This window comes from Labrus bergylta, chromosome 20 (genome assembly GCF_963930695.1).
Source record: "Labrus bergylta chromosome 20, fLabBer1.1, whole genome shotgun sequence".
Taxonomy (NCBI): Eukaryota; Metazoa; Chordata; class Actinopteri; order Labriformes; family Labridae; genus Labrus; species Labrus bergylta.
Window position 1 is genome coordinate 21,366,105 of NC_089214.1, and position 13,822 is coordinate 21,379,926.

Below are 13,822 nucleotides of genomic sequence, written 5' to 3' on the forward strand. Positions count from 1 at the left end.
TTAGCAATGAGCTGTGTACTTTAGTTCGGTTATTTGCAGAGAAAGAGAAATCAAAGGTGGAAAAACAAAACATCTGTGCAGGGGAGGACAGGAAAGGAGGCAGAGGAAGGTCCTCAAACAGAAAATAAAGCAGATCTGTTTTCTGGGTTATTTATATCAGAGATCTTATCTATGACGTAAGAACAAAACCACTCATTACTGTATATATCATAGTACAAAGTTACTTTATACCTTGACATGAAAACTTCCCCCTGCCCTGCACTTTTGCATCTTCTAATTGATTCTCTTGGAAGCCTCGTCTCTTTGTCTATCATCAGACGCTGTTAAGATCGCTGCCAACACGCTGCAGGTGAAATGAAGGCCATTTCTCACTCAGGCAGCTTGACGGAGAACCATGGGTAATTGAATTCAGCCCGTACTGTAAATCAGCAGGGCTGGAGTAATGACAGAGAGAAAGTGCACAAAGTTGGTCGGACTACAACCAAAAGCTTTACTTTCAAAGCACACAGATTAACAGACTGTGTGTTAGTGCCGGTTATTTAAAATGGTCTTGTTTTATGTGGCATCAGATTCATACAATGACTGCAATATTTATGATTTGTCTTCCAATATAGTCAGTGAAATGATCATGCAAAGCAGCACATTGTACAAAACTGAAACCCCAACAAGAGTGACACTTAACAAAGTACACTGAATATGAATTAAACAACAAGAAAACATTCACTTAAAAGAAGATTTTGGTAATTCCAAAATCTGTGAATCCTTCATGCAATATTGCAATTTCAACAATATGGAGGGCAGGTGTTACTTTCAGGAAACTGATTATGGTGAAATGAGCATAATTTACTATTGCAGCTTACAACTGCATAATTATATCTATTAATGCATTAAGTAGTAAAAGTACAATCTAAATTCTGTGCACCATTGTTATTGGAACTTGTCGTCATATAGCCAAACTCCGATTTGAAAGTCACACTATTTAATTCCTCCATTTCCCCTCGACTGCTCCCTCAAGTCGGCTTTAAAAGTATTTCTGGGGCGCCGGTAGCGCAGTGGTTAGTGAGTGTGCCCCATGTGTAGAACCTACAGTCCTCAAAGCGGACGGCCCGGGTTTCAAATCTGACCAGTGGCTCCTTTCCAGAGGAGCTGCTTGTCAACAGGCAAGGCAGGCAACTGCTTGGGAGGAGGCTAAGAAAGGGGCCCCTCGATGGCTGAAAAACTTCAAAGAAGTGGCTGAAAATGTGCAAATTTTGCAATGACAGTAGGAAACCTCCCTAAGAGGGCACCATGTGACAACAGTATTTCTCATTGTGCTGCTATACATTATTCCAGTAAAAAGACAACAGAGTCCCTGAAGAAAATTAAAGAAGAAGCATCCAAAAAAAGAAGTATGACATGCTCCCTGATGCTGATGGTAACTAGGTAGTTGTAGGGCCCCTGTACAGTTTCGGCTAGGGCCCCAACAGACTCATCACTGCTCCTTTCACTCCCAAAAAAAGGCCCAAAAATAAACCTTTAAAAAAAGTATTTGTACTGCAACAGCTGACATCCAACATGCTACAGGGCAGGAAAAGTTTCTACATCGTCCTGGATAAGTTCAAGCCTTTAAAGGAAAAGTCAGCGAGAGCAGCCTGTTGGTTTTTGTGTGTGAATAGTTCAGGTTTGTCCTCAGAGTCCTTGCACAACTCATCTAAGTCATTTATCAAAAAACTCTCCCTCCTAAACTCAGCACTGTGTCGTCAGTCTCTGCTTCTTTACAGTCAGTTGAACAGTGTGCCGGTGTCAATAAGAGATGCCCTGCGGTTGTGTGTCCACTGGGGCCGGCGTCATATCAGTTTTTTACTTTCCTATAGCTTTTAAGTGGAGTTACCTCTCTGTTGCATCAGACACTGAGGATTTCAACACAGCAGCACTCACCTGGAAAAGGCACAGAGGCTGGTTTCATTATATCCAAGGAGTCGCTGTTCTCTTGAAAAGAAGCTTTGAAAAAGTTGGATGTGTATTTCAAAATTGGCTACATTTGATACCACATTACGTAGCACTCACAATATGCACTCTTTTAAGACAATCCATTACAGGTGATCACCTTACGTTCACTCTTGTCAGCAGACCACTTTACCTAACAGAGGACACGGTTTTAATTAGAAACTCGGCAAGCTGCCCTCTCGCAGCGTCATGAAATATCTCCGAGTCAGGACCTCTTGACACGAGTGCCCAGCTCTGCACATGAAAATTTGCTCAAGTCATTTCATTTCCCTTCTTAGCTAAGTAGCTAAAGGACACACACACTTACACAAAGTGGACGAGGACTGTCGAGGCCGGGATGATGATTTGAAAGGTGGTAATAATTAAGGAGTATGCAGCACTGGCCTTCTGCAGCTGTCAGCATAATAAGCATAAAGGACAAGCACCGAAACAAGCGAGTCTGTACAAAAAACACAAGTGATCACGTCAGCTGAAATGGGACAATAAAAGAGACTGTTAGTCGTTTCACAACTGCAAAAAACTCCTGAAGAACTCCTGGTATTTGCAGGAGTATGTGTGAACGCAAACAGACACATTTTTCCCTCAGACTTCACCCGGAGTCTCTCCTGCCAGCCCCCTAGTATTTTGTCCGAGTGAGCTGATGTGAGAACACAGTGGGATATTATCCAGAGAATTCACCTCGAGCGAGTGAGGGGTTGGTTGCGTTCATATCCTGTGACCAGTGCACGACCACAGACTGTTTGCACACGACCGCTATGATCTCTGTGCACATGATAAAAGTTTATTACTTTTGTTGATAGTGTGATTCCGTTGAACTACATGTAGCATATGAAGACAAATATTCTCTCATTATAGCATCATATAGCATATAGCATCACATCTTCCCTTTGGAGACCCACCCCCACACACACACCCCCGTCTGAAAAGGATAGTCTCCCACTGTGAGGTGAATATGTGAACAGCCAGGTCAGGAGAAATCCTAGTTAAATGATGTAGTTATTTATAGGAGTGCATGTGTGAAAACAGCTCATGCTACAACTGATCTGATTCAAAGGGGGAGCTTGGCTGCTGAAACAGATTCCAAAAATGGATTAAAAATAAAGAAAGCTCAAACAACCTTTAATGGCGATTTGGCGCAGTGATGTGTGATGGAGATGCTCAGTCATTGTTTTAACACCGTTGTTTTTTACCTGCCACTCACAGCTGGTGAAAAGAGGAAAAGGGGGCAGGTGATAAAACCAGCAGAAACACTTCACTTCCTGCCAAAGAGGCATCTGTGTTATTGAGCCAGAACTAGCAGGTGACAAAAAAAAGGAAAAAAAAGGTTAAAAGGTTATTAATGCTGAGAAAATATTCTGAATGGAAGTAAAGGATGATTAACAAAATGAATCTCACACAACCATGTGCAAGATATTTTCCACATTGCTGTGCTAACGTACGTCTAATGCATTAGCATCTCCAGTCATCAAATACGGACGCTTGTCATGATCTGTGTTGTAGCTCCGCTTGTTATAGCATTCACCAAAGTATGTTTTTTTGACATTTCCAAGGCCGGCTGTTTCTTTTTTTCTAACCAAAATGCTGTGTTTCATTAGGTCCGGGCACAAAAAGTACTCAGTGAATAAAAGGAAACATCGTGTTCTTGGTTTTAAAAATAACACAATGTTGAATTTAATGGTCTGCAATGAACCCATTTTCGAGGAAAAAGTCCTCCAATGTTTGCCAACTCTGTGCCCTTACATCAAACCGAGTGAACTACATCAGTCTATCTACAACATCAGAGACCTGCTCAAGCTTTCACTTCTCTTCAGCATACATTTGAAAATAAAATACAAAATCAACTTTGTCAACTTTCTGCAACTTGAAAGTGATTACAACAGTCAGTCAATACACTGAATTGGTGTCTCTTTTAAAGGAATTGTCACATATTATTGTCCCTTTCAACCAGTTTAAGTAAGTCTCAGAGCTCCCAAAAACATGCCTGTGAAGTTTCTTCTTATAAATCCACTCTAATCCTGTATTTGATCATGTGATGTCATGAAGGGAAAATCTCCAAACGGCCTGTCTGAGCAACACATTTTCTGAAAAGTGGAGCAGGAGGATGGACTTTTCTTATATTAGTGTTAGAAAAACATGGTAAAGTGTAATTTGTACAACATGTTACGTTTAAAGACAGGGTTGGTCTTTACAAGCCTGTAAAAACTTTGACCAATGTCTGCCACGAGGTACCAATCTGATGAACCAATCAGATGCCTCCCTGTCTCCCTGCTCGTTCTCTGACCTTTGCATGCACTAGCACACACTCAAAGCGCGTCACACATGACAGAGTTTATACTGTGAGTTTGTCGTCGGCCGTTATGAGTAGTAAAATAGTCACTTTTTTTTTTTTAACAACTACAACTAATCAGACCTATTTTGTTTTCTTCTACCAGGCTGTAAACATGTTTATTCATGCAGTAAAAACTGGCTTTTTGGGCTGTGGTACGTTTGTGACTTCCAGGGAAAACCTCTCTAAATAAAGACAGAATAAAATCAAATCAAATCAGCCTCCTTCCAAACTTTGTTAGCGTTGTATACAAATTATAATGCACCAGCTTTAGTGGATAAGAACACACAGTGAATATATTCTCATGCCCTTTTCTGTAATCAGAGTTGTCTTTGTAGTTTTCTGCTCTTCTAAGGTCATCTGAGTTTACTGCTGTCCGTCAGAGTGAAGCCACTTTTTACTTCTTAGTAGTCCCCCTGCTTAACGACACCACAGCAAAACAACCACGGGCATCTCAACATGACAATGTGAATGCAATTACTGTTTGCACAAAAAGCCCCATAACTGCTATCTTGGCTGTAATCAAAACGCTGTTATTCAGCCGGCGATGACCTCCACAATCCTGAGAACACTTGAGCCCTTTATGTACTCAGGCACAAGCAGAATGAGAGCAACAAAACATAAATATCACGATGCTGTCACACATGAATCAGCAGTCACACACATATCTCAGAGAGATGTGCACAGGGTCACATGGGGATAAACATTGGCCAGTTTTCTAATAAACGGTTCACAGAGATTGGCACCCTCACAAAGGGCCTTTTGGTGTTTGTCAAAGAGCTTCGTGTGATTCATGCTGCTAAAAAAAAGAGTTCTACTGGCATCATGATTGTGAAACCGTCGATCTCACAGCACTGTTATTAAAGATAGCTTCTCATGAGTCACACGACCACCTCAGAACTGTCACAGAACCAAACCTGCTCCAGTCAAACTCAAGTTTGTTTTTTTGGATTTATGCAGAAATCATTTTGTAATGTGGAGGCTGAACAGGCTCAGAGTCAACAGATGAAACACATCAAAGTTAAAATGATTACAGTGGCTGTTCATTTTAATGTTAGGGTATAAAACGTTATACCAGCTGTGGTTTGCACACACAAAAAAAATACCCTCATCACTCAAACACTCAAAAAAAAAAAAGCTGTGAGATATGAAATTGGTTTCAATTAGTGCTTTACAGATCTGAGCTTTCACATGACCCTCGATCAATCCTCCCAGTCCGTCCACTGCACACCAGTTTGAAAAGTGAAACAGAAAAACTAATGCACAAATATGTATGCTTAATAGGATGACTGTCCAATGGATTTAAATCCCCTGCGTCTAACATTAACACTCTGTAACACACACACACCTTTAACCTCGTGAGGTAGCCTCTGTTAAGCGTCTGATTCAAGGTGACCTCTCTTCAGCCCCTTTCACACATGCTCTGCACAGACATTGTGTGCATGTGGAGAAAAAAAAGGCTGAATCTGTTGGATCTGACTTTATGCAGACTTTTTCCACACATGGTCCCTCCAAAGGTTAAAGGTTAATGTTCTATGATGTTTGACACATTGTGTATAGATCTTGCAATATGTCAATATTATATAATATGTTGCAAATAAACCTGGATAAGGTCACGATTGACTTGGTCATATTTAAATTATGATGTAATAAAAAAGGATAACTGAGTGGTAGATTCACAAACTGATTGGCAGAGGCTGCTATAAGTGTCCCTCCATCCATTCATACACATTCATATGCGGACGTTAAAGCAGCGGGAGTAACTTGGGGTTAAGTGTCTTACCCAAGGACACATCGGACATGTGGCTGCAGGAGCTGGGGATCAAACTTTCCAATTGAGCGACGACCCGACTCTACCACTGATCCACAGCCATCCCATAAATATATGAAAACCCGCCTGAATAATTCTTCACATGCAAAGCAATAACCTTAACTAATGCAGTTTACCTTCTGGTTCCACACTTCAGAGGTTTACAGCGGGCCAACTCGAGCAGTATTGTCAATGCAGAAAAAAGTGAAGTGTCAAGTCTTCATGACTGCACTGAAGCATACGCGGCCCTCTGGCCAGCCGCGCTCAGCATGTGGAAGCCTTTTCCATGATATTGAGGGAGGGATGATCTTCCTCCCTCCGGCAGAGACAGAGACAGAGACAGATGAGCTCTGTGGCCCGAGAGGCCACCTGGCTGCATCCATCCACACGGATCAGAGCCTCATTCTCCTACTTGTCTCTGCCCTCTGACCAAGCGTTGCCTGTTGAAACATTGAGCTGTAAGGTGAGAGGTCACACTAATAGCCCCACTCCATCTTCTTTCTTCTACACTACTTCCTCCACCTCAGTCCATCCCACACTTTGACGCTTTACGTTGCTCTCTCTTCCTGCCTCCTTCTGTGCCACTTTTGGTCTATTGATCCGATCCACGCTGGCAAAGCTAGCAGACCCATCCATGGTGGGCATCCCCCTGATAATGCCAAGTACACAATGCTAAAAACCAAAGCCTGATGCTTAAAAGTGGACAAGGGTGTCAAATTCTAAGGCGGCTTCTCACCAACCAGGAGGAGCCCAAAATGATATTAAAGAGACATTGGATCTGCCAGGAGGAGCTTTAAGAAAAAGCTGAAGACCCAGCTCTTTCATGAATACCTACTAACTTAATGATGATGGTCTCCATATTATTGATGATGATGATGGTAGTGACGATGGTTTTTGTTTGATAAAAACAAAAGACAGAACTGCTCTCAATGTTGGGCTTTGCCTCTGGTCACTTCCTGTCAGCACCTGTGTGTCCAATCAGACTCAAAGCTGATTGTTTGCTCTTACTGACATTGTTCCCTTTTTTTTTTAGATCCTTGCATGTGTTGTTCTTACTCTCTGATGTACGTCGCTTTGGATAAAAGCGTCTGCTAAGTGAATTGTAGAGTTGTAGAATTGATGACAAAGAGAGTTGCTTGAATCATCAGTGCTTCAGAAGCAGTTCATCTGTGGCATAATTGATAATAGTAATTGACATACCCTTGATACCTTACCTTATTTACTAATTCTGTTTTTATAATATTCTGCAATGTGCTGCTCAGGGAAGATGCCTCATGTTTTGCACACTGACGATAAAGACTTGAATCCTGATTAGCTGGACTTTTTTATTCTAACGTTGAGGGGAGTTCTGATAATTTTCCCAGTAAGCAAATCATTCTTGAGATGTCTCCCAACATCAGAAAAATACAGCCCATGTATAGGAAGACACAGGGAAACCTAAAGTCCCTGGGCAGCACAATGTCTGTCACAGGGACTTACACACTGAGGCATGCTAATAGCATTTATACGCAGTCTGGACACCAAATTAACAGAGGTCACTGTGCCTCACTCCCTGCTCTGACGGATGTGCATACAGAAAGGATTATCCTGCAAACTGTGAAATACTGGAAGTGAGGGGACAGCGAGGTCAACTCCTCAGAAGGGGGGCCCACTTGAACACCATTAGGGAAGACAGAAGTGTATGTGGACACCCTGAGATCTGTGTGTTCATGTAAGTCTGTCTGTGTCCATCTTATGTTGCCTCTGTTCTTTCATTGTCCTCATTATGACAGAAATCCAAATGATACAACTTTGCTGAAGAGCACGTCTTTTTTTGTAACTAATGTTGGATGTGGCTCGTTGCACATCCACAGCATTTTGCACCGTCACCTGCTCTGCACACATTACATCCTGTGAACACCTTCTTTCCTGTGTGACACCAGCATGAGTTGCCTGGTTCCCCGCCTCCAGCCTCCGCTCCTGTGCCAGGCGTAGGTGTGGTTTGTGACTCAGGCATGTGTCCAAACAGCCAAAATCCCCCCCAAAAAAGTCCAGAGGCCTCAATTTTCACCCCAGCATGTGGACCACACCCGGTGGCACTTTCCAATTAGACAGAACGGAAGGTGAGGCCGGGTGTGATGCCAACGACCTTTGCATCAAACCATGGCTGTCACTGACACACAGTGATTCTACTAAGTTCCAAATTTCAAAGATAATTAACATTTTCTTCTTCTGTCTTCATTTTTTTTTTTACTTGAGAGAAAAATCCCCTGCAGATTGTCGATCTTGTTAACCCCCAAAGGCAAAAGGTTGACGCATTAGGAAGCAACGGAGGAAAGGAAAAGAGAATAAAAAATGTCACAGGCCAGATTTATTTAAGTGGGGAGTCAAGCAGAACACCCTGTACATTCACCACCTGCTAGCTGTGGATTCAGCCACAGGGCTGTGATGCTGGATGCATGGTGTGTGTGTGTGTGTGTGTGTGTGTGTGTGTGTGTGTGTGTGTGTGTGTGTGTGTGTGTGTGTGTGTGTGTGTGTGATATCACAGCATCCCATGGTTTACTGAGGCTAACAGGGAATGGGATTACCTCTGACTATTGATTGAGAGAATGTGTGCACCCAAACACACACACACACGCACGCACACGCACACGCACAAGATAGTTCTGAATGACAGCCTAAAACACATGGAAGGTAAAAGTAAAGTGCTCTCACAATCAATGTGATGGCACTATTCCAACCTAATAGCATGTCTCCCGTGTCATTTTGTGCTTTTCTTCTGTGTTGCCATGGTTATTACAATACCTATAATTCATTCAATTGCACCTATCTCTCCCAGAAGACCTGTTCCTGCAGTTTCAGACGAACGACAGCCCAGAAACCTGTGACTGCTGGGAGCAGGCGGAGCGGGTCCAAGTTTTCCGATCGATACCTGGGAGAGGTGAGATAAGGCTTCCATAGGACATGGCTGCTATTCGGCTCTCAACAGGAAATAGAAATAACCATCAAAACGTTGGCAGAAATACAGCGTTTACAATTTCACTGTATTGACTTTCTGCCCTGTGTAATAACTCACAATCAAAGTCAGATTTCATTCTTGAGCAGAAATAGCATGCTATCCCATTTACCTCAAATCTGGGTCCATTTATAGCAGCGGAGGAGCAGAGCAGAGGAGCTAATTTAGTTAGAGACTTCCCCCTCTGTCTTTAAGGAAGCAAACTGCCTCAGATTTTGTCAGCCATCATCATTTGCTCTGAAGAAAAATGAACAGCTCCTGATAGGCGGGGGAAAGGGGGGGGGGGGGGGGGTTAAATACAACCTGGAGTGTTTGTATGTGTGCATGTTGCTACACTCCTTCTAAGTCGAGCTGTATGTGCGCCCCACCCTATCCCAGACTCCCCCACGTCTGGCCTTCATGATCCAGTAATTTAGCAGGTCTAAGACACACTCCACATCGAGCTGTCAGTCAAGCCCCGGCGGCTGTGTGCTTCCTGACCTTGCTGAGCCGATCACAGCATCTGTCCTCCAACCACAACTGTCACATCTCACACGCCAGGCGATACGTCTGAGTCCGACTGAAACAACATATCCAAGACGATAGAGAGAGAGAGAACAGCCACTGTCGGTCGAGCTGGGCAGAGGTTTAACAATCCACACAGGAAATACGAGTCCTTACTAAGTGATTGTTCTTCTTTTAATGTGTCCATGTTAGCTCATGATTATAAGTGAGAGGGTAAATTTACTCTTCTGACATTTTGGGTAAAAAAAAATCAAAATGTGAAGAAAGAACAAAACAACAGGCATGTCAGATGAACTTGAACAAGTACATATGTCAGGAATGCTAATGCTCTTTCCTTTCAAAGTCAACCTTGTGACATTTGATCAAGGTTAACTGGATCATAGCTCTATTTTGAGATGTAAGGACACTGTGAAAAGCTTGTGAGCAAAAATTGAAGGACAGAGAGAGAATATTTTTATTTTCCAAAATTGTCATCAAGTATCTGTTTTGTAGCTTTATTTCATTCTGGGACTGAAGGACTCTGAACTCTCTGGACGAGTGAAAATGGGTCAGAGATGCAGGAATTGCAAAAAAAACGGTGTAAAATTTTGACCCATGGAAGCAGTAAATTCCTGTTTCCTCTTATCTGGTACTGAATTGTACCTCATGAATATAAACTGCACTCTGAAAGTGTGAGGACTTTGAATAACAGAACTGTGTCAGTTTAAAAGATGAAGACCTGTCACAGACTGTAGGCGCAGGTTAATGAGGGCACAACTCCGAGGCAGCCTCGAGACAGAGACAAGCTGAGTCAAAGATCTGAGACTCTGAGACTCTGATAACTTACTGCTTCAGCACCCACTCCTCACCCCATCTCCAAAAACTTTTCCACTTGGCTCATTTGACTCCCACTCCGCAGGATGAGACGAGTGCCGGGCGCCCTTGAAGTTTCAATGGCAAGAAACTTTTCCATCAGTGCGCCCACAGTTGCCGCTTATGATCACAGGAGCGCTCCGAAGAGACTCCTATTCGGAAGAGCCGGCGGAATAAATAAGCCAAAACTGAGAGGAAAAGCCGACCAATTTGGGAACATTTGATTTGGAATGGAGGAGGAAGACGAGATGAAAGAGTAAAAATAGGAAGGAGAGAGAGGGAGAGAGGGAGAGAGACAGGGGGAGACTGAGTGTCAGGGGCAAGCCCTATTGATCTGGAGGCTTAATTAACCATCAGATGCTTCTGACACAGCCTCTGATCTTCTGTGATCAGTGGCAGGATGGCACCGCGCTGGGGGAGAGAAACAGGATAACCAATGGGAGAAGGAGGGGCAGGAGGGGAGAAAAGTGTGGATCATTGACAGATTACAAATTCACTCCACCCGAGCAGAGAGTGGAAGTGGGATGGAGTTGGGGGAGGGGATGAAATTGGAGAAACAGATCTTTTTTTTTTGTACGCAATCGAGGTGTTCAAGGTGACAATGATGCACCTTTATGCCACCTCGTCGTTCTGTATACAAAAAGTACAAAGACAGAATGAGGGGGGGGAGGGATTTTGTTACGCCTGGTAACAGGGCCATGAAGCTCCCAGGTGAATGGGAGAGCCTGCTGTGAGGTTTCATCCCTGACGTTTAGTTTGTATTTAAATTTCAGTGTTCCATTTATTTTGTCATTAACCCTTACCTATTGTGTTTTTTCGCCCCGGTGTGATTGTGTGGCCTGACCTTTCACCTCTGTCCTAACCATCTCACCTATTCCTGATTACCGGCAGTATATGATTTTTATTGTCCCATGTTTTAAAAAAAATAAAATAAAATTGTTGCCAGCTTCATTTTGAAACCCCCCGGAGGATGCAGCTTGAAGAGAACAAGAACAAGACCTGTGTGTTGATACATGTGACTACACTACACCATCCCACACATCAAGCCCTCCCTTCTCTGGTGCAATCACCTTTAGCTCCTGCACGTATGCATATGTGAAAGGTCTGTCGATGTAGAGATGACAGCGGTGACTTGGCAGTGGATTGAATTGCCAATTCTAATACAACCTGAAGAGACGAGATCAGAGCGCGCTGATGTCAACTGGGTAAAATGGGAATTGACCCGAGTGAAACCAGTTGGGAGTGGAGTGAAAGCATGAAGGATTGGGGATGACGTTAATCCCTGAGAGGTTTGAATAGTATAATAGCGTACCTTGGGATGCAGGGTGATGGGGGGGAGGAGGGGGGGGGGGGGGGGGGGGCTTTGAAGGTGTAGCTGGTTGGGGGTTTAAGGAAACACATCAGAGGAGCTGGTGGATGTTAGAATTGATCAGGGGATGTCAGTTTACAGACAGCGCCAATTCAAGGGGGAAAAAAAACATCCAATGAGTGTGAGGTGAGCGGGTCAACCACACTTCCCATCGAGGTGAATTGGGAGTGACTGATAAAAATATAATTCAATTTACAGAGTCATTTTACCAGCAGAGGTTGAAAGAGACACAGAGGGTCCTGGGAGGGGAATGGGGGAGAAATGTGCTGATATATGACTCACCAACACGTCCCATCATATTAGTCCTCGGCGTGGAGACGTTGCCTAAGCCTTCGATGGTTTCGTACAGCGAGTTGGAGATGCGGCGCTCGTGGTTGTCCAGTAGAGAGTTTGCTGAGTGCTCTGAAACCGGCGGGCTGCCAGGAGCTTCCTACAGGGACCGGGGAAGAAAAGGAGGCATGAGGATTTTAAATAAATAAAGTTTGCAAATCAGGTAGAGCAGGTACATAAAGATATGTGGCATTTAAGGGATTCTTTTCATGTTTACTTTTTTGGTACATTTTCACGACTTTCAGGTGTTTGAATTTGAAATAAAGAGTTATTTCATCCAAACATGACAATGTCTTTTTGCATGGTGTTTCTACGCACACACTGAAGACGACTCAGGGTTGAATGGCTCCGAGTCTTATTCTATCAATAGTCCAGAAACGTGGAACCAGGGCTCCAGCGTCCATCTTGGGCTTACGCAGGGTATTTTCTGGCTCAGCAGTGGGAAACAGCGTCGGTAGTAGTGTGAGCTGGATAAAGCACCATGGATTTCCCATGAGCCAATAGGCAGCTGTCTCTAACAATGAGCCCCAGTAAATGGACCAGTGACATTTGCCATGTGGTCGATATGCTGCACTGCTGGTTATTGAGCCCACTGTACGCTCTGTGCACGAGTGAGTCCTGACAGTGGGGGGCGACGGTTAGCGGGTAGGCTGTTGGTCTGGGACCACTGGACCCAGAACCTGTGTCCAGTTTTCATCAGTCAATACTCTGTGAAATGTGGTATTTTGAGGATGGAGACAACGGAGCCACCAAAGGAAGAAGGAAATTCTCACATCCACGTGCAGAGAGTTAGAGAATAAAGCTCGGGCCTCGGCCTTTATTTCCCACAATGCTTCATATCAGCCTGTGGGCAGCTGGGGGAATGCACTGAACTCCCTGTATACAACCTATTACAGATAGCTCCCTCACAGCTAGATAGTTCAACTCTGTACCTCAAGCATGCTTTAAAACCAGGCGGCCCTGGCTAATATTGATGTCTCACAACACTCCACTGGCTCGCGGCCAAGAGAAAGGGGAGTAAAAGATCAGACAACAACTGCAGCAGGAAGACCAGAGTCAGGAGGAAGGGGAGGAGGAGGAGGAGAGGGTTTTATTTTTTTGGGTGAGTAAATAGAAGGAATAACAAGAAAGGGAGGATTTGTGTGGGTGTGGGAGCTCCCAGTGCAGTGTGGGTGCTGCCAAGTCGCCTTTTCGTGGGAGTACCATGCCCTGGGAGTCGCATACCAGGTTAGAAGGACTTATCGGCTGTTTAATATAAATGAGAGGTTTAATGAGGTCGAGAGCACAGGACTTTATCGGAACAGTGTGTTGATAAGAGCGAAGAGGGAAAGACGTAGTGTGTGTGTGTGTGAGAGAGAGAGAGAGAGAGAGAGAGAGAGAGAGAGAGAGAAACGCAGGGCTGGGTCAACACAATTACAATCAGAGCCAGGGCCACTGTCAGCCTTATAATAAAAAGCATGTCCCTGGATGATTCAGACTCAATAAGGTTCAAATTGACGAAATGAAGATTTATTTTACTCGCTCCTCTCTCTTTCACTCAACCCCCTGTCTGCACTTTTTAATCTCTCTGAGATCTGGAGGAGAGTTGTCAGGAGCTGAAATAAAGCAAGATGGAGGGTTGGAGGTAAGAAAACGCGTGGATGGAGAGGA

At 43.9% G+C, this 13,822-nt stretch overlaps 1 protein-coding gene across 3 annotated transcripts in view; it reads right to left on the minus strand.

Annotated features, from left to right (window-relative positions):
* The window catches only part of LOC109981977 (partitioning defective 3 homolog), a 377,174-nt gene that overhangs the window by 136,568 nt on the left and 226,784 nt on the right, over positions 1–13,822 (minus strand). For all 3 annotated transcript variants that reach the window (XM_065949089.1, XM_065949090.1, XM_020630999.3), the window contains exon 15: positions 12,125–12,272. In XM_065949089.1, coding sequence (XP_065805161.1) covers positions 12,125–12,272 — 148 coding nt within the window. The remainder of the gene's footprint in view (positions 1–12,124; positions 12,273–13,822) is intronic.